Source organism: Chaetomium fimeti (genome assembly GCF_033439085.1).
Source record: "Chaetomium fimeti strain CBS 168.71 chromosome Unknown B0H64scaffold_2, whole genome shotgun sequence".
Taxonomy (NCBI): Eukaryota; Fungi; Ascomycota; class Sordariomycetes; order Sordariales; family Chaetomiaceae; genus Chaetomium; species Chaetomium fimeti.
The window spans coordinates 3,765,864-3,785,153 of NW_026944330.1; the positions used below are offsets into that span (position 1 = coordinate 3,765,864).

Sequence of the window (19,290 nt, forward strand, 5' to 3'; positions counted from 1 at the left end):
CTCAGGTTAATGTTGTTGTTGCGAGAGCTCAGGGGTGGGAGTACAACCCTAACCCTGGTATGTGCACCTTGCTGGCCCTGCGGCTTGGCGAATTGAGATGCTCTTGGGGTGGCGATTAACAAGTGCCATCGTTTCCTTTACATAACACACCCAAATCATCAAATCTCGAACCTGACGACACCTGCGCAACCTCACGGCAACTTCAACACCCGCCCACCGCGATCCTAGCGAGGACCACCGATATTAGTCTCTAATTCAACCAACCCGCCGCCACCATGTCCGAACGCAAAGTTCTCACGTACGTTCCTCTCGCGATGCCCTCCTCTCCCGTCCTCCCCTTCCGAACAAAACAAAAAACAAACCCCAAACTAACACCACCCCCCCACCACACAGCAAATACTACCCCCCCGACTTCGACCCCTCCCTCGTCGGGCGCGCGCGCAAGCCCAAGGGCTCGGCAGCGCAACAAGGCCCCAAGGTCCAAACCGTCCGGCTCATGGCGCCCTTCTCCCTCCGCTGCGTGGCCTGCGGCGAGTACATGTACCGGGGGCGCAAGTTCAACGCGCGCAAGGAGACGCCCCCCGGCGAGCGCTACCTGGGCATCCAGCTGTACCGCTTCTACATACGCTGCACGCGCTGCTCGGGCGAGATTGTGTTCCGGACGGACCCCAAGAATCAGGATTATGTGGTGGAGAAGGGGGCGAAGCGGAATACGGATCCGTGGAAGAGGGGGCTGGGTGGGGAGGATGGGGAGAATGGGGGGGGTGGTGCTGCGGAGACGGATGATCAGAGGTTGGATCGGTTGGAGAGGGAGATGGAGGCGGAGGGGGAGGAGGAGAGGAATGCGATGGCGGAGTTGGAGGCCAAGACGGAGGATGCGAAGAGGGAGATGGCGGTGGCGGATGCGTTGGATGAGATTCGGAGTCGGAATGCGCGGTTGGAGAAGGCGAATCGCGAGGGTGGGGGGGATGTGCTGGATGCGGTGGTGGCCGGGGTGGTGAGGCCTGAGGAGGAGGAGAGGAGGAGGCAGGAGGAGGAGGATGCTGAGGCGGCGAGGAAGGCGTTTGCGTTTGTGAGGCGGCAGGATATGCTGGAGGAGGTCGTGGAAGAGGATGGGGAGGGGGACGATGCGATGAACGGGGGTGGTGTGCTGAACGGGAACGGGGTTGGGTCGGGGTCTGGTTCGAGTTCGGCGACGGCGTCAACGTCAGACTCAAAACCACCCTCGGCCGCGGCAACGCCGGATATGCCACCGCCGCCACCTCCAAGCTTCAAGCGGCAGGTCAAGAAAAAGAAGGACCACGCTGCGTTGCTGGGCATCAAGAAGAAAAAGCCGCTTGTCTGAGTAGAGCCAGATCGGCAGGGGAGCGTTACGGGGAGCGTTAACTACGGGGAGCATCCGCACGGGATCGTCGAGTTACATATGCTTCTCACTGTGTACAGGGGAGTGAGTTGTTCTTGGCCCAGATCGAACATTCGGAAATCAACGGTTAGTAGAAGTAGATCCGCCCAGTCATCACATCACGACATTAGCCAATGTTAGTTGGGGTCGCCGCGTATATTCAGGTGCGACCAAAACAAATGGATGCTCGTTGCCTATCGTCCCCAACCCTCAACGCCATGCTCAAAAAGCCAAAGCCAAAGCCAAAAACCAACACCGCCCGCAACAAAAATGCCAATTGGTTGTCCCTAACCCAAATGCGCCGGCTCATGATGTATGCACATCATGCATCGTGTTTCTCATCACCCCGTCCATTCTTCGTGTGCTTCTGGACGTCTTCGCAACGTTGAAAAGTGCTTAACTGTCGCAGTTTCTCGATTTTTGTTGTTGTTGTTATGTCTTGTGCGTAGTCGAACTCGACTAGGCGCGCTGTTCATTGCCTGATACGGCTTGCTGCCAGACCCACGAGGTTGGGCCGACTAGCTGTATTGGCTGGAGTTCCGACTCCTGCCCGAGACGCCGTCGGTGAGGCCCGTTGGCGAGGGTTGGCCGTGCTGGCTACCCCTTGGGGAAGTTTGTGAGATGGACTCCATCTGCCGCTTGGTGTGCTGGTGCATGGTGCGGGCGTAGCTGCCCAGGTCGGCGGGAGGAGGTGGTGGGAGCGGCATTGAGACTGAATATGCGCCTTGGGTGGTTGACATGATGGAATGGGTCTGTGGCGGGGAATTTGTTGAGAGAAGGTTTTATAAACTGTATGAAAGGGGTAAGAGAAATCCGAGAAACCGGTTTGGTAGTTTGGTGCTACGAACCGAACAGGGGTTGTAGCCAGCGTGATACGACCGCGTGACTTGATTTTATTACTCGAGGAGCGTGTAGAAACGGAGGCAGATGTCAGGAGAGGGCGGCGAGAGGCGGTCTTTATAACGGAGAGGCGGCCGACATCAGAGTCATTCTTCTGTGCTCCCCCCGAGGCGAGTTGTGGTGGACCAGCGTTCGCGGCTAATCACCCCACAGGGGCGGGGTCCAACAGACGTCCTGTAGGAGGGTGACCCCGTCGTGTTTCGTGGGAGCACGAGAGGGCTCGAAGGGTCCAAAAGGAAGGGTCTTGCCCTGCAGCCGTCACTTCCAGATCTGCGCCCTTTCGACACCAATCTCAGAGAGGCACGACATGCAGACCCCGTCGAGAAGCCCATGGGGGTGCGCTAGCGTTACGACCTTCCCGGCTGCAATCTTTCCCATTACATAGCTGATCGGCCATGGGTCTGCCGTCCGAGCAAGGGCTGTCCATGTCGGAGGGGTTGGCAGTGACGGTATGGCGGAGGTCCCCACCAGTACTTGGTCCAAAACGGCCGGAAGGCTTCTCGCCCGGGCTGACAGTGCTGGTTCTGGTCTGGTTCGTTCTGGTGGTCTGGGACAGTACATGTATGTAACTATGTACATATGTACCACAGCGTGGAAGTTGGCGACGAGGAGGGCAACGCGAGTGGGTCCGGGCCGGAATGACCAGAGAGGCAAGACCCCGTTGATCCTGCTAAAAGGATCGGGTGAGAGTGAGGTCAAGGCCACTCGATTCTCTCCATCCGTTTGCCCCCGTTTCTCCACGGCCTTTGCGCTAGTCTCTCGCATGGAAACGGAGGCGAGCAGTGACGATGCTGAGAAGCCGCCGATGGCATCAGAGCGGCCCCGGCTCCGCGATTTCCACACGAGAAGAGATGGAAACTGTGTGAAGCAAGTTCGAGTAGGCACGCGAGGCACGGGGAGAAATTGGGACCATCTCGAGCGGATACACCGGAAGGTCGACGTGCCGTGGTCCTGTGTATTTGGTACACGATCGAGACAATACAATACTGTACAAGACAAGGCTTTGGTGGGTGTGGGGGACTCGGACAACCGAACCAACGGCGAGGAATCGTTCGCCCCCCTGGCGGGACGAACACCATCCCATGATGTCAGTGGCCGCCGCACATGCATGCTTTCCGACCGTGCTGTCCGCCCTGTCCACAGCGCGTACACAGTACAGCTACCGGGAGGCACAGGGCGACGGGGGGACTGGTGTATTGACCGTATTCTTTTCGCCCAGCATCCCCTACTCGTCCCCACATGGACCAGGATGTTCGAGGATTCCTTGCTCGTGCAGAAATAGGAACCAATGGGCGGAAGAGGCTGGGTCTGTCTTGGACTCGAAGGTGACTGCGTAAACTTGGCAGGCGGGCAGGTCTTGCGCGCAAAAAGACCATGCAACCATGGGATTTTCAAAAAATGCCAGCCCGGCAACGCGCTTCCGAGACGCCCAAAGGTGCGGCAATTAAAGAATCCCATCTCCGCCCTGCCGCGCGCTTGTGACGCCGAAGGGGTTTCAGGGTCTAAACAGGGGGAGAAGGGGCTCAAGGGGTCCAAGAGGCATTCAGCGGCATTGTGTTCCCTCGACAAAAAAGAGACAAGGGAGGGCGAATAGGGACAAGGCAACTTCGAGTCTGGGCAAGCAGCCACACCGTCGAATTACGAATAACAGGCTGTCATTTGAGACGCTCGCAATTTCCCTTTGCACTCGGTCAGGAAGGAAAGAGTCAAGCGCACAGGGAAGGAGTGATGTTGTGGATGGTGCCACCCACAAAAAAAAGAGGGACCCTGTGACGTCACCGCGCTTATGGTCGCAAACCGGAAAGAGCAGGGGTCCGTTTTCTCCACATCACTCTTTTGAGTTCAAGATTGAGTGTGCATTTCTGGACGGCAGGCAGGCTCGGCTTCGCTACAAGTTTGGCAGGGAAGAATTAAGCTCAATATGCAGCGAGTGCCTGGCCAAAAATGGGTCTTGACGGCCATCCGAGGGTCTGGAATGTAGATCGATCACCCACATTACGAGATGCCAGTGGGTGCCGTGGGTGCCTCGAGAACGACACATTTCTCATTACTAGTCAAAAAAACAAAACATCACGCCGGAATTAATCATTGTCAAGGAAACAGCTGTTCTTGCCTTTGCCCCATCCGTGGAGCGCGTGGCAGTTGTTCAAGTCCCGAGCAATCTCGAGGACCGCCACTTCACTCCCGAGACCCTTCACCATGCGCTATCGTGGCATTGCATCCATGGCACCTCGGTAAGCCTCTTGTTGTTGTTTATCCAGATGGAAGTGACGACAAGGGGGCCGCTGGCGTCATACGCGGAGGTAGTTCTGAGGGGTTTCTAACTCGGTCTTCATCTGCTGCTTGACGTATTTGGTGGTCGCCGACTGCATTCCACACCGTTCCCGCGCAACCAAGCCTGACATGAGTGAGACCCTGTTACATCATTTGGGCCGTGCTCCGCAGGGGCATGCCGCGCCGAGTCCATGGCCAAACACAACTTGCAGGGCCCGATCCTGCGAATGGAGACATGGAGACATGCGTCTGTCGTTCAAATCGGAGGATAGGTGAACGATCGTCAAGCCCAATTCCATGATGGAGGGAGACAACAACAACTACCTGCAGGTCAGCGTTGCGTTCGAGATCTAGGGCGAGCGAAGCGGAGAGGTCTCTATCGTGCGATGACTTCATTGTGGTGTGACGGAGGTAACTAAAACCATGCACAAGAGCGAGGTTGGCACCCCCCCAGCGCTCCCACACCCCCTTTCGATCTCTGTCCGAATGGCGCGTGTGCCTGTTGGTCTGACCTGCACAAGGTGACAGCTCACAGGCTCCCTGCAGGCTCGATGATCGAGGGTGTTCGGATCGAGGTGAGATCAAACATGGCTCGACAAGCGAGTGGCAAGATGCTTCTAGCTTCATTGACTCTCTTGGCCGCAAGCGAGTAACGATGGTTCCGGGAGGTCCCGAGGGACTTTGTGACTCACTATTGGATAACAGAGGAAAGGACGGCACCTATTCGTCCTGCTTTTCCCCGTCGGAGTGATACTGGAATTCTTGGGGCACCGGCACCACAGCCCCCCTACCTCCATCATCAGGATCCACCTCCAAGTTTGTGCCCCCTTCCGGCCCTTCCACGCCCGGCACCGTCCTCCTCCCCCGCAGCAAGGCAGTCATAGCCTGCGCCCACTCCCACGGCCTCTCCTCACCGCCAGGCAGGCTGTTGAAATACTCCCACCCCATGACCCCGCCAAAGCGCGGGTGCCGGCCCGCCAGCAGCGGCAGGACAGTGGCCAGCATGTTCCACGGCACCCAGCCAGCGCCGTTGCGCGGGGTGGTGACGAGCCCCACGACGATCTTCTCGGGCGGCCAGCCCTTGGCCAGCAGCATCTCATACATGGCCGGGTTGCTACAGTCACCCCAACCACAGTAAAACTGCGCATTATACCACGCAATCTCCTTCCCGCGCAGGCCCTCGAGCGCGCCATAATCAAATCCGCTCAAATTCCGGCGCGGCTCCAGCAGCGCCGACGCCACGGGGGCCAACGTAATCAAAAACTTGGGCCCAAAGTCCGCCCGCAGCCGATCAATCAACCGCACCACACCCCCCAGGGACATGGGCTCCTCAACATCCAGATCCAACCCATCCAGCGCGCGCGCCCGCACCAGGTCGGCCACGGGCGCGTAGTAGCGCTCAAACACCGCGGCGTCCGACGTGTCCAGGCGCGCGTAGCTGCCGGGCGCCGCGCCGCCCAGCATGCCCAGCACCTTGACGCCGCTGGCCTGCAGCACGCGCAGCTCGGCCCAGAGGGTGGTGAAGCGCTCGTGCGAGGGCGGGTGGTCGTTGAGCGTGAGCGCGGCCGGGTCCTCGTTGATGTGGATGGCCGCGAGGATGACGTGCGTGAGGGTGATGTTGGGCTGTTGGAGGAGGGGCAGGATCGAGATGGGAGTGCCCGAGGGCGTGTGGTGCGTTTGGTAGTAGGTTATGAGCCGCGGGAGCTCGGGGTGGGGGAGGGGAGGCATGGTGGGTGAGGGTTTGTTTGTCTGGGGAGGTGGTGAGAGGTGAGTGAGGTGTTGTTGTTGTTGGCGAGTGAGATGACTGGTTTGGGGGTGGTGATGGTTGAGGGGAAGGAGCGTAGTGTTGATGCCCCCAACAGACAGCTGGCACCAACTGCCAAGGTTATTATTCGAGGTCACATAAATTAACTGACTAACAAACAGCGTTCATCCCATTTCTCTTCAACTAAATTTTGGTTAAGGTTAAGAATTACAGACTACTACTAAAACAATATCCGAAAAATAATCATTAAAAAGAAGGTCTCAGATCCGAGTCAACAAAGGAAACAGACATCAATCTTCATCTTCGTCACACCCTCAGCCCCGACGGACTCACTCCCCTCACTGGCGACGCCGGGATCAAGAATCCCTGACGATCATACAAGCCCAAGCTGTCCACACTCCTCATGCTCTGCCTTGATGGGCTACCGTTGAACCTCACCGGCGAGCCATTCCTCGAAGCACCCCCTTCGGCCGGCCTCCACGCAAGGGACAGCCTTTGCGAGTCCTTGTTCTGCGGCATGACCAGCGCATTGACACTCCCGCTGCTGCCCTCCCTCAACCCGAGCCCACCCTTCCCCGACACATTATTAGGATTACTCACTTCAAAAGTAAACTCCCCCGCCGCCACCTTGAACCCCCCCATCCCCGTGCTATTCTCCTTCCCCTCCTCACCCACACCTACAAGCTCAGACCGCGACAGCCTCAGCACCGCACTCGACCTCCGCTGATGCTGATGCATGCTCCCCGGCCGCCGCCTCTTACACGGCGGCCCATTCCCACTCCCACTCCCACCCGCACCACCCACACCCGCACCCCCGCTAGGCGACTTCACAATCCCTCCCACCCCCCCAACACAACTCACAACCCGACTCCCCCTCCTCGACGACGCCCCATTCCCATTCCCACCACCCCCGAGGATATAATAATTCCTCGCCCCAATACTCTTCCGATGCGAGCGGGCGGGACTCTCACCACCAGCCCTGCCCGGCGAACCACCCACCGAACCCAATGAACCGCCACGCCCCCGCACCGCCGGCCCCGACACCCTATCCGGGCTGGGACTGGGACTCGGGCTCGGGCTGGGGCTCATATCCCGGTCGACGATGCTCCCCAGGCTGGACACGGTGCTGAGCCCGCTGTTCATGCGCCGCAGCGAGGCGATCGTTGCTGTCAGCGCGAGGGGGATGTCCTCCTCGTCTGGGTCTTCGTTTTCACCGTCTTTGTCTTCTAGAGGAAGTTCGGAGGAGAGGTTGGATGGGGACGGGCCGTGACTGCGGCTGCGGTTGTGGGTGTGGGTGTGGGTGTGGGTGTGGTTGTGTGGGGAGAGAGGCGCTGGGTAGAGGGAGGAGTTGGCGCGGAAGTTGGCGCGGTTGAGTTCGATTGCGGTTTGAGCGGTGACCGTGGCGGTGGGGCTGGCTTCTTGTGAGTAGACGGACGAGGAGGCGCTGGTGCGGTTGTGCTGGGCGTCCTGCAGCAGCAGTGGCCTGGGCGGCAGGACGAGAGACAGCCGTAGCTCTCCGCCGACGCGGCGGGCTGGGGAGGCGGGCGCGCTGGAGCGCTCTGTCGACGGGAGCAACAGGACTGTGGAGCGGCGTGCTGGCGGCTGCTGCTGCTGCTCGGTTGTGTGGGTTGCTTTGCTCGGTGAATGCTGCTTGGAGTCTGCCTTGCTGAATGTGTCGATGCCTGGAGCCGATGGCGGTGGAAGCAAGGGGATCGTACTCAACGTGCTGGTCTTGGTCACCCGAAGGAAGAGCGGCCCATGGGGGCTGTTGCTTGTAGGCGATTGTCTAGTCGGAGACGGCGGCGGTTCCGAGGCCCTCGATACGATGTACGGCTGGACCGATCGGGGGATGGTCACCGATGTCTTACGGGAAGGCGGAATAACTGGCAACGCACCCGCCTTGGGTCCGTGGATCACAGGACCAGGTGCCAATATCAGGCCCTGAGACTGGGCGCGAGTGTGACCAACCGTCATACTGCGAAGACGCTGAGAACGCTGCACGCTCTGCCGTAGGAGGTCCTGGGACTTGCTATGCTTGGTCGGCCAACCGCCGATGGATGCCGCTCGCGAGACCGACAAGGGAAGCGGCGCGCTGACGAACGGGTCGTTCATCGATGGAGCGCGAACTTTGGCAGCTTGCTGGGGCTGCACGACGAGACCCTCGAGGGGCATGATGGCCCGCTTGACCTCGTCCGGCATCTCATCCTCGCTGTATAACGTGGAGAGCTCGGAGGAGAGCGAGGTGCGTCCTGACTGCGCCTGAGGTGGCTGTCGTTCAGGTTCTTGTTTCTTCTGAGCCCGGCTCGGGCTGGTGAGTCCTGACGGAGCATCTGAAACTGGGCGTTCCTTGCCCACAAGACTGTCGGCCTCTGAAGAAACAGACTGCTGCGAGGCTTGCCGTTTGTGGCCGGGGGTGAAGGCCTCCTCGGTAGCGATCTTGTTTGGGCTTGGAGTCCTTGGGCGAGATGCCGAAACCCCATATTCTCTGGGGCCAAAGACCTTGCCGGGTGATGCCCTGGTGGGTGATGTAGTGGCTCTGCGGCTCCTGATCGTCCCGGAAACACTTCCCTCCCGGAGACGCTCCTCGGTTGATCTCAGTATATCGGTCAGAGTCGAATCTGTCGACCGCTGCCGACCCCTGTGTCTCTGTGGCGTAGTCGGAGCAGACTGAACGGGGCTGGTAGGGGGGCTCAAGATCGGTGTGGGGATCTTGGAGGCGCCGTACACATATCCCATAGTAACGGACGGCCTGATGATGCGCTTCTCTCTGTTGGAAACGAGAGCAGGCTTGGGCGGCTGAGGCAGGTCCTTCGAAGACGCGCGTAGCTGGGCGTACTCCAACCCAGTGGACGTCTTCGGCCGATTCTCGCCCAACAAAGCCTCCGACGACTCACCTCTCGCCCCCGACATCATATACGGATACCCATGAATGGTATGATGCACCCTAGGCAGAGTCGGCGTACGGTTCCTCAACGGCCAGGACCCGCGCCCCTTATTCTTCTTCTTCCCACCACCCTTCGCCACCTCCTTCCCGCCACTGACCTTCGGCCCATGCAGCGCATCCTCATCAATCCACGCCGGCTTCCGCCTACCACCCCCCACCTCCGCCATCTCCACCGCCCCCCTCCCCGGCCACTGACACGACGAACCCCCATTACCACCACCAGCACCAACCCCAACCCCAAAATGAAAATGCCCCTTACTACACGCCCTCGGAATCAGCGGCATACTGACATGCCTCCTTGGCCACCCCCTCCCCTCCCCATCCTCATCATCACTCAACAGCCCACTCCCACCCTCCCTCGCCCACCACCCCGGTCCCGCACCCACCGAGCAAGCCTTCTGCAACTTCCTCCTCGCCGACCCACCCCCACCCACACCACCAGCACCCCCACCCGCACCCCCATCTCCATCTCCATCCCCCTTCCCCTCTCCCGAAGGCCGCGCGCTGACATTGCTGCCCTCAGGGCTGAGCAGCACGGCCTCGTCACCGCCACCGGCGGCGCGCCGCCGGTGGCGTGTCAGCCAGATGATGAGGAAGGCGAGGATGAGGCCGAGCACGCAGGCGCCGGCGATGACGAGGGGGAAGAGCGTGGGGAAGGAGTCGACGATGGAGCCCTTTTTGGCGTCTTGGCCTCCTCCTCCGCCGGGTGGTGGTGGTGGTGGTGGGGGGTTGGTGAAGGTTGTGGTTGTCATTGTGTTGTGTTGGTGGCTGTTGCTGTTGGGTTGGTTGGTTGGTTGGTTGGTTGGTTGGTCTTGATGTTATCGTGTCTCTTTAGGGGTTTCCGTGTTGTCGATGGGTTGTTGGTGGAGTGGTTAGCCCCCGACGAGCCTGCATGGATGTGTTTGTTGGAGCGGATTCAGACGCTGCGAAGTTAGTTGGGGATGGTCGAACGGGGGCAGCGGAGCAGGAGGGGACCAAGATATTTGGGGGCAGGTCATAACACCATCGTGACTGGAATTTTGCATGGCCGATGGTATGGCCGGCTGGCCTGGGACCTCACTTGGTTGGAATGGGTTGTGATGAGTGACCCCATTCCATCCCGGCCGTATTGTACTTGCTCATCCTGTTGAGTAGAATTGAATGGTTAGAATGTCTCAGTTGCCGAGGCCTAGAAGTGATGTTGCAGTGTTCTTGTTTGTTGACATGGTCAGAAATGGAGCTGGCTAGTCGGATGCTGCATGGTGGTTGCTCCCTTTTGTGAACACAACAAGACTCCTCCTCGTTGGATTACTTACATTGTCCGTGGCGGGTCAGGTCACCATTAGGGGTGTTGTCCCCCGCCTGGCTCTCATTAGAAATCCTAGATTCTTTAAAACACATCTCAGCGGCAAAACAAAATCACAACAATTTGGAGTGGAGATTTGGGGACCCAAGGCCGGGGATAGAGGTGGTATCTTGAATCACTTCCGAGTAACACCTGAACACCAATGCACGGTCCGTAACGCGCAGGCGGCAGCAGTCAATGCATTGCCGCAAATGCAATTCTGGAGAGATGATAAAGACTCCCTTTCATTCAATGCCCCCGAGCCATCGATCCACGACGCCAATCCGGGCTAGTATACCACCCCTCTACTAATCCCAACCACCCTCCATCACCGCCCAAATATCAACGTTGAAATCAAGATGCCTGAGGGCAAAGAAATACAAAGGAAGAGGGAAAGAAAAAAATAGCCATGAGCTCATCCCATATGTGCAACGAAGAGTGTCCTAGAGAGGACCGGTAGCACTAGGCAAACTAGAAGATTCACCGACACGCTTAGTGCGAGCCGTGGTGGTGGCGGTGGCGGTGCAAGTGCTGGTTGAGCTCACGGCGGGCCTTGTCGTCGGCGCCGGCGGCCGCAACGCTGGGGGTCGCCGTGACGGTGACCGTCTCAGTTGCCACCATGACGTACGTGACCGTCTCAATGACGACGATCTTGCTGACCACGTTGCCCTTGGTAATGTAGTCGGTGCGGACAAGCTCATAGCCCTTGGGGATAGGAGGGTCCGACGGGATCGGGGTAGGAGTAGGGGTAGGAGTGCTGGTGGAGGACTCGGCCTCAGGGCTCGAGGTCGGCTCCTCCTTGAATACGCCACCAGGGAGCACGTTAGGCACCGGCAGGGACACGGCGGGGAGCGAGATCGGGTCCGGCTTGGGGCTGTTGTGGTTGGCGGGGGCAGGGCCGAGGCTGATCTTGACATTTCCGGGGAGGATGTCACCGATCAGGCCGGCGAGCTTGTCCGCCGCAATCATCGGAGGAGTGGCAATCTTGCACTTCCGCTGGTCATCAGCGCTGAGGAGGGTGAAGAGAGGGCAGTCGGAGATGCGTCCACTGGGGTTGGTGCATTGGTCGACGGCAGCCTGAAGGAAGTCCTCGTCCCAGCCGCTGATGAAATCAGCGTGGTAACCGAAGCCTAACAAGCACGAGTTAGCTTGAAAATTGACTCTAAACCAACTCGCACTACATACCTTCAACATCACCGTTGGAAATGACGAACTGGCCCGGCACGCCGAGGAAGTCGTGGGTCCTCCAGATGGTCTCGAAAAAGAGACCGGGCAGCTTCACGTCGAAACCCTCAGGGCAGTTTCCATTAAGAACTGTGTCAGGGTACGCAACGTGAGACTTGTGGTCGGGAGAGCTGATGTCCTTGCCGTTCCAGCAAGAGGGGAACGACAGCTCGAAGCGAACTCCATGCTTGCACTTCGAGTCGAGGAAAGTCTTGTCGGGCAGGTAGTGGCGGTACAGAGCAGGCTCGGCGTCGGTATCATAGTTGAGGCAGTTGAAACCGAGGGCGCGCTGGGCGAGATCTTCCTGGTTCGTCTGGCCCTTGGCACCCCATTCCGACTTGGGGGGGTCGGGCTGGCGGTAGTCGAGGCCGCCAACCGAGTAGTTGCGACGGCTGCTGTCACCAGCGACCATGCGGAAGTCATTAGGGAACGCCTTGATTCCCTTCTTGCCATCCTTCAGGTCGTAGTTCAGGAAGTAGTAGCTATTCATCGGTCAGCGCTCAATATTCCCGGGGATGCCGCAACACCATGGAGACCCACGCAAGCATGCCGCCGTCCTGCTTAACCTCCTCGAAGGAGCCATTGAGATGCTTAAAGTACAGAGCCGGCGCCCAGTAGGCCGACATGTCTTCAGCCACACCACACGACGTGCAGTCGCCGTTGCGCAGGTCCTCGAAAGTCGCGCTCTCGCTGAAACCTGCAGGTGAATTGATGTTAACGACAACGGTCATCCAACTCCAGGAGTTTATTTCCCTATTTCCTTCTCTTTTCCAAAAAGAATCCTATTAGCATTACATACCGGAAGATCCATGAATCGCGTGGGCGTGCTTCGACGGGACGCCCGGGTCGATGAGAGGGTCAAGACGGGCAAGGCCGACTTGGCCACGGCATTCCATGCGCCAAAAGGCGGCAGCGCCGCCCAGCGATGCGAGGATCGCGAGCGAAGAACCGGTCTTCATGTTGCCGGTTGTAAAGGAGTGACTGGAGTGTTCAGTTCAATGTGGGGGAATGATCGTGGAAGCGGTGCTGGAAACTAGTAGAAAGTGTGAGTGAGATGTTTGCGAGAGTCGGGGTGGTCGCTCGTCTGGAAGCAGGAAATTGTTAGCCTACTGCTGCCTTCGATTTAAATCATTGTTTTTGACTTTGTGAGAGTGAGAGTAGGTGGGTAGGAGGGCGGGGTGTTATGACCACCAGCCTGACTCGGGATGGAAAAGTGCCGGATCGCTGTGATGGGGGGAAAAACACAGAAAAGGAGACAACGACGGGGTTGTTTTATTGCTCGTTTTTCGGGGACTCTCAACGTACCAGTTTGGCCAGACGGACTGAGGGGAGCGTAAATTGTCACGAACCACAGGCACAGGCCTCGCAACCCGACCACGGATGACAATTCACGACCGTCTGGTTCACAAGCCTATCCAAGCTGTGACCCGGGGAGTCTCCTCGCGTACCTGATATACTGCTTGCGCACACAAAAGCCTGATTCTCCCTATCCTCGACTCCGTAAAGTGTTGCTGTTGATCCAGGAATGGGAAATGCGATGTTTGAAGTTGTGCGGAGGACCTCGTTGAGCGGCAGATTACAATCGCACCAAGAAACGAAAGTTGGCGATCAACACGAAAACGCGAAATGAATGATCGATGTCGTCGTCGCCGTAAGTAAGGAACGTGGGCCCCGAGTTGGGGAGTCGAAAACCGCGAAAGTGAGTGTTGCGGGTTGAAAGACTCGAAGTCGAGAGAATGGGTGGGTAAGGCAGACAAGGCGCAAAAGGCGAGAAAAGGGAGCGGGTGGAAGGGAGGAGTGCGACATGCGCCCACAGATAACCCAAATTGGCACCCTGTGGATTTGCTGCCGTGCCCCTCTGCGTTCTGGCATGGCATTCTGCAGGACGGGGAAGGGCAGCCAAGGGAAAGCCCCTTGCCGGGGTTGTGCAGGACGCTCTTTCCCGAAGCAGCACCTAGTAAGAAAAAGCAGGCCTCTGGTTGGCTAGCGTGGTCTGCCCTCGATTAAGGGGACGCTCCAGGGATGTGTTGTGTGGGGCGCGGTGCCTGGCTAACGCAGGAACAGCACTTGACTGAGCCGCTTTTCCGAGGAAGTAGCCGCCACGACATTTGGCAAGAGGGAGAGATCCCTGCTAACTGGCCGGGGTACGGCTGAATGACCACGGCCGATGGATGACGCGCCGAGAAATAAAATGATTTGCACTCGCCGCTCGCGCTGTTGGTTCATCTTGGACCATCTCTGCGTGGGACGAATAATCTCGACAGATGCGCGAACCACTCCACCCACGACCATCTGCATCTCACCACGCGGCCGCTCTCGTAACCATGGTGTTGTTTGTTCAACGGAGCCTCTAGTCACCGCAGCTCGTGTCCGGCAAACCCATCCTGTCGCCCTCGGCCAACTCTCGGATGACGGATGCCGCGCCATCTCGAAAGCGGGAGAGGGACGGGCGAGGATGGACGGTAACTTGGTTGTGTATGTCAAACGTGGAGGCGAGCAACGTGACTTCAGTGGCGTGCCGGACCGCCGTTGGGAGCGGGGTATGCACATCAGGTGAAATGGGAAGGGGCCTCACCAGGATCGGACGAGCGCCCAACGCCGACTGAAACAGTTTCAGGCTTGGTCTGCGCTAACATTTTTCGGGGTGAAATCCCACCCAAATCCTCGGTGAGCCAATCGTGGTGCCGAGCACAAATTGCTGGGCATTGCTGGGGACCCCAACACCGAATGCCCCTTTTGTGGTTCTAGAAAATGTTGCGACTGATGGGCTAGCAGCCTTGCAGAGCTGAGAGAGCCAAGCGCATCCTCGATAACTATGTATGGGGTAGAGAGATCCCCTGAGACGGGATCCCGTCTTCTGAAGCACCCCGTGATATCCTGCGTTGCCTTGTGTGTTGCTCGTGGTTGCCGACCCAACAACAACGTTTGGCGACCGAAAACCGTCACAACAGTTAACCTTATTAAACGGATCATCCGATCGGCAACTCGCAAACATGGCATCCCAGGTCAGGCAGGCAAGAAACATCATGCACTCTCGGCGCATTTAAAGAACGGGGCACAATTGTGACTCGCGCGAGTTTTCATTGTGCGCATGGATGAAGATCAGCCGTTGACCGCTGCATGCATTGCGATGGACAGATCTTCTTCCCCTGGCTGCCGGTGGAAGAGGCAGGTGGCAGATTGCCATGCACGTGCCATGCAAATGTCGAATTCGAAAGGGGAAGAAGGCTTGGCATCTGAGGTGTCAGACGAAGGAAGCATCCAATGGCAAACGCCACACTTCATGGAGACGGCGCTGTGCCACACTTGGGCTTTCATTCAGTCACCCCACAACCCTTGCAACCCTGGACCTGGACTCACGTTAGCGTCAGGCCCCTGTGGCGCGCGACATCAACCTTCCTCTCCTTCGAAACAATTGGAAAGCTCCAATCCCAAATCGAGTGTGGCCGTAAGACCCGCCTGGGCGATTCACTCATTTCTTTCCTAATGCGGTGCTGGCATTTTCAACTGCCGACCACACAATGGACGATCTCGCCGGTCTGAACTGGTCAGCACCCGGCCAAGGGAAGCCTGCCAGTGCGCAATCGGCGCCGACGAACAACCCCGCGGTATCAGCTTACCCTTCCTTGCGCCCGTCCCCGTCCCCGTTCACATCCGGCCGCAATACCCCGCTGTCCACCCAAGGATCCGGCGGCATCGGGGCCAAACCGGCAGCCCCCAAGCCCGCCCAAGACAGCTTCGGGAACTTGCTCAGCTTCGGTGCCGGAAAGAATAACGCGAACCTCACTCTCCGCGAGCGGCAAGACCAGCTGGAGGCCGAGAAGAGAAGGAAAGAGGAAGAGCGGCGGAAGCAGGCACAGGCACACTACGGGGATGGGCGCTTCTTTGACTCGCTTGGCCAGAATCAATCCGGCTCGTTGAGGACGTCGTCTCCTGCAATACCCGCACCGCCATATGTGCAGGGGCCCAGTGCGGGGGCACAGCACGGCAAACCGCCAGCTGAGTCGGATGATGATCTATTCGCAGCGTTTAGTGCCAGCACGAAGGTCGACAACTCAAGCCACTTTCCGCCGCCTACACCGGCCAGCAACCCCTCCCCTGCGAACGCGCCTAAACTAGACCTTGCCAACCCGCAGTCTTGGAGCCAGCCTACCGCAGCTGGTAAGGGAGGTTTCGGCGGCGACGAAGATGACGATCCGTTTGGACTCAGCCAGCTCCAAACGAGAGCCAATCGGCCTCCACCACAAGCTGTTAAGGACGAGGGCGAGGATGACGACCTGCTCGGCGACCTCGGTAAGCCAGTGGATCAAGTCAGGAAGAAGGCGGCCCCGGCTTTTACGCGGGAGCCTGAACCAGGGAAGGCAATTGAAGACTCCTCTTCGGACTCTGAAGTTGAACCGCCAGCGGCATCGGATGATCCATTCGACAAGGCTGTCGCCCAGCTCGTGGACTATGGTTTCACCCCTGAAAATGCGAGGAGGGGGCTCACGGAGAGCGGCGCAGGGCTAGATGTCCAGGCTGCTGTAAATTGGTTGCTGGATGACGCCCACAGGCAGGCGAAGGAAAAGACAAAGGGTCGGGGCGGTGCCAGGGAACAGCCCAGGGACAGGGGGGAGCGAGCCCCAAGTCAGTCACGCAATGGAGCACCATCCTGGATGAGGGAGGGGCTGCCGGACGACGACATGAGGAGGAACGACAACCGATCGCCGGCTCCCATGGACGGGGAGTTTGCCAAGACAGCGGCTGCCGTGGGTTCGAGTTTCCTCAAGTCGGCAAACAGCCTGTGGAAGACGGGGCAGAAGAAAGTACAAAAGGCGGTAGCCGAGTTTCAGCAGGACGGTGACCCGAGCCAGCCAAAGTGGATGCGGCCTACCCAGGACCATGGTAGCGGTGGTGGCACAGGAAGACAAATGGCCGACGTCACTGACGAAGCTATGATGTTGGAGTCGGGAGGGCGGCCGGAAGTAAGATCAGGAAGGCTAGCGCCCCAAAGGCAGGACTCTGACGGTGCCCGGTCCCGTGAACGCTCACCGGCTTTGCCAGCTCGGCCTGGGAAGGGTAGCCAAGTCCCAAAATGGCAGCAGGCTTCACAGCCCCCCTTAAATCCGCGGGCGCGGGTGAGCAAACAAACAAGCGAAGAAGAAAGCTTCCAAGCATATGTTAGCCCAGCCCGTAGGAAAAAGGCGACTCCACAACCACAACCGGAAGCCAGGTTCGAGGAACCAGAGCCGGATCTGCTTTTTGGCGCAGCCGCTTCGACGTCCCGAGCTACACCACAAGCTCGGTCTTCGCAGGCATCTCCAGCCCCTCGACCCGCAGCTCGGCCATCCCCTGCTCCTAAGCCTGCCCCGCCTCGCCCTGTTCGCCAAATACCCAGCATCTCACCCATTGCTCTACAAAATTCGACAAAATGCCGCCTAGAGGGCACCGCACACTTCAAACGCGGTGATTTCGCGGCCGCTCACGCGTCGTACACGTCCTCTATGACTGCTATTCCACCAGATCACCCCCTGACCATCCTCCTACTCTGCAACCGCGCCCTAACGGCACTCAAGACAGGCGAGCCGCGCCAAGCAGTCGAGGATGCCGACACAGCCATCCGGCTGATTGGCCCAGGCAAGGGCGAGGGCGAGCAAGTCGACCTTCAAGGAGGCGGCAGCGCGCCCAGCGAAAAGCGCGACATGCGCGACCTCTACGGCAAAGCGCTCAGCCGCAAGGCCGAAGCCCTCGAGCAGATGGAGAAGTGGGCCGACGCCGTCACCGTCTGGCAGCTCTGCGTCGAGGCCGGCTTGGGCGGGGCGACTGCTGCGGCGGGGAGGCAGCGTTGCCAGAAAGCCCTCGCGCCGAAGCCGGTATCGACACCCCGGCCGGCTTCGACGCGGCCCGCGGCCGCCCCGCGTCCCCGACCCTCCAACACCCCCCAGAAGAGCTTCGAGGCCGTGGAGCGTCTGCGCGCGACGCACCAGGCGGCCGAGCGCGAAGGCGACGAGAAGCTCGCGCTGACGGATAAGGTCGACGCGCGCATCGCCGCCTGGCGGGACGGTAAGCGAGACAACTTGCGCGCGCTGCTCGGCAGCTTGGATACTGTGCTGTGGGAGGGCAGCGGGTGGACGAAGGTTGGGCTGCACGAGCTGGTGATGGCGAAGAAGGTCAAGATCATCTACATGAAGGCTATTGCCAAGACGCATCCTGACAAGGTGAGTTGTTCCAAGTGTTGTATTTGGAAAGGGGCGTAGTAGCTAACTGGTCTAGCAGATCGCGCAAGATGCTACGACCGAGGTACGCATGATCGCCGGCACGGTGTTCAGCACGCTCAACGAGGCGTGGGATAAGTTCAAGGCGGAGAACAACATGTGAGGGGCGTTGTGGTGATGATTATGGCGGGCAGTGCAGCGATAAGCAAGCGGGTGTTGAAAGCAAGAACTGGCGTGGGTGCGGGTGCATCCTAGGGCCTCGGGTTTTACCAAAGGCCATCATGCTTTAGATGAGTTTCAACGCAAACAAATATACCGAGAGCTGGTTACAACCGACTACGTGTCAACGCTATCGCCAATGTAAAACTCCACGCCATGCAAAATCGAGTCAATAATAAAAAACCCCAGCAACGCCATGCCCCCGTGACTACATGCCCCCCCGAATTACAACCCTAGCATCCGCTTCACCCCTTCCCGCACCTTGTTCTCGTACTCCTCCCTCCGCTCGCGCCACATCTTGGCGGCCTCCACGTTGGCGGGGCTCTCGTCGTTGGGCTCGGCCAGCATGCTCATGACCGAGATGAGAATCTTCTCGACGCTCTGGATCGGCGACCACCGCTCCGACGCGTGCTCGTAGTGGTTCGGGTCGTCGCCGGGCGGGTGCAGGATCGAGATGCACACCAGCCCGCTCGGGTAGACTAAAAACGGGCCCCGTCAGCAAATCCCCTCCATCAAGGAACCGGTGGGCCGGGAAGACGTTACCATTCGGATGCCAGATCTCCCCCAGAAACTTCATGCTCGGCGGCGCCAGCGGGTAGTCCTTGGGGAACCGCAGCTCGGCCGGGAAGATGCCGCCCTCGAACGGCGTGCCCTCGGGCCCCTGGATCAGCGCCTCCCAGTGCAGCAGGTCGTCTTCCGACACCGGCCCCGCCGTGATGCCCTCGGGCGGGTTGTTTGTCAGGGCTCGGTACTCTTGCAGGAGGCGGCGGTGGGCGGTTGATTGGGCCATTTTGGGGGGTTCTTTAGGGGGTTGTGGTCGTGGTGTTAGGTGGGCGAGGTCGGGCCCGGTTGGGGTGGATGGATGCCCGTGCTGTGAGCGAGTGCGCGTGTTTGGAGGGTAAATAGGGGGATTTTCGGCACGCTGTTACGCTCAGTTCGCTGATGATGATAAGATGGAATCGGGGTGGTGGGGTTGAACCGTCTGAGGTGCGAGGGCGGGACATGGTCCCTTGCTACAGGGGTTCTGTCCGTGCGTGCCGGGCG

The 19,290-nt window shown here is 59.1% G+C and overlaps 7 protein-coding genes across 7 annotated transcripts; 2 read left to right on the forward strand and 5 right to left on the reverse strand.

Moving 5' to 3' along the window:
• The first annotated feature begins 145 nt into the window (after window positions 1-145).
• Window positions 146-1,538, forward strand: B0H64DRAFT_355377 (CWC16 protein). The gene is made up of 2 exons (XM_062801557.1): window positions 146-298; window positions 394-1,538. The coding sequence occupies exons 1-2, from the start codon at window positions 276-278 to the stop codon at window positions 1,343-1,345; spliced, it is 975 nt and encodes a 324-aa protein (XP_062662861.1). The 5' UTR covers window positions 146-275; the 3' UTR covers window positions 1,346-1,538.
• Window positions 1,539-2,223: 685 nt separating this feature from the next.
• On the reverse strand, window positions 2,224-4,096 carry B0H64DRAFT_98577 (uncharacterized protein). The gene has a single exon (XM_062809059.1). It carries the CDS (start codon window positions 3,758-3,760, stop codon window positions 2,561-2,563), a length of 1,200 nt encoding a protein of 399 aa, XP_062662862.1. The 5' UTR covers window positions 3,761-4,096; the 3' UTR covers window positions 2,224-2,560.
• A 906-nt stretch (window positions 4,097-5,002) lies between these two features.
• B0H64DRAFT_98606 (glycoside hydrolase family 18 protein) lies at window positions 5,003-6,529 on the reverse strand. The gene has a single exon (XM_062809060.1). The coding sequence runs from the start codon at window positions 6,302-6,304 to the stop codon at window positions 5,297-5,299; it is 1,008 nt and encodes a 335-aa protein (XP_062662863.1). The 5' UTR covers window positions 6,305-6,529; the 3' UTR covers window positions 5,003-5,296.
• A 190-nt stretch (window positions 6,530-6,719) lies between these two features.
• B0H64DRAFT_455212 (uncharacterized protein) lies at window positions 6,720-10,439 on the reverse strand (the record flags this gene model as incomplete). Its single annotated transcript, XM_062807297.1, has 2 exons — window positions 7,185-10,439; window positions 6,720-7,070 (listed from the first exon to the last, which is right to left on the reverse strand). Coding segments are annotated over exons 1-2 (3,204 nt in total), but the record flags the coding sequence as incomplete, so codon positions are not given.
• Window positions 10,440-11,001: 562 nt separating this feature from the next.
• Window positions 11,002-12,903, reverse strand: B0H64DRAFT_98630 (uncharacterized protein). Its single transcript, XM_062809061.1, has 4 exons — window positions 12,633-12,903; window positions 12,374-12,530; window positions 11,795-12,315; window positions 11,002-11,739 (listed from the first exon to the last, which is right to left on the reverse strand). Exons 1-4 carry the CDS (start codon window positions 12,790-12,792, stop codon window positions 11,102-11,104), a joined length of 1,476 nt encoding a protein of 491 aa, XP_062662865.1. The 5' UTR covers window positions 12,793-12,903; the 3' UTR covers window positions 11,002-11,101.
• A 2,272-nt stretch (window positions 12,904-15,175) lies between these two features.
• B0H64DRAFT_388189 (uncharacterized protein) lies at window positions 15,176-18,361 on the forward strand. The gene is made up of 2 exons (XM_062803254.1): window positions 15,176-18,030; window positions 18,089-18,361. The coding sequence occupies exons 1-2, from the start codon at window positions 15,355-15,357 to the stop codon at window positions 18,188-18,190; spliced, it is 2,778 nt and encodes a 925-aa protein (XP_062662866.1). The 5' UTR covers window positions 15,176-15,354; the 3' UTR covers window positions 18,191-18,361.
• Window positions 18,362-19,211, reverse strand: B0H64DRAFT_388191 (ubiquitin-conjugating enzyme/RWD-like protein). Its single transcript, XM_062803255.1, has 2 exons — window positions 18,790-19,211; window positions 18,362-18,725 (listed from the first exon to the last, which is right to left on the reverse strand). Exons 1-2 carry the CDS (start codon window positions 19,034-19,036, stop codon window positions 18,472-18,474), a joined length of 501 nt encoding a protein of 166 aa, XP_062662867.1. The 5' UTR covers window positions 19,037-19,211; the 3' UTR covers window positions 18,362-18,471.
• Between the last annotated feature and the right edge of the window lie 79 nt (window positions 19,212-19,290).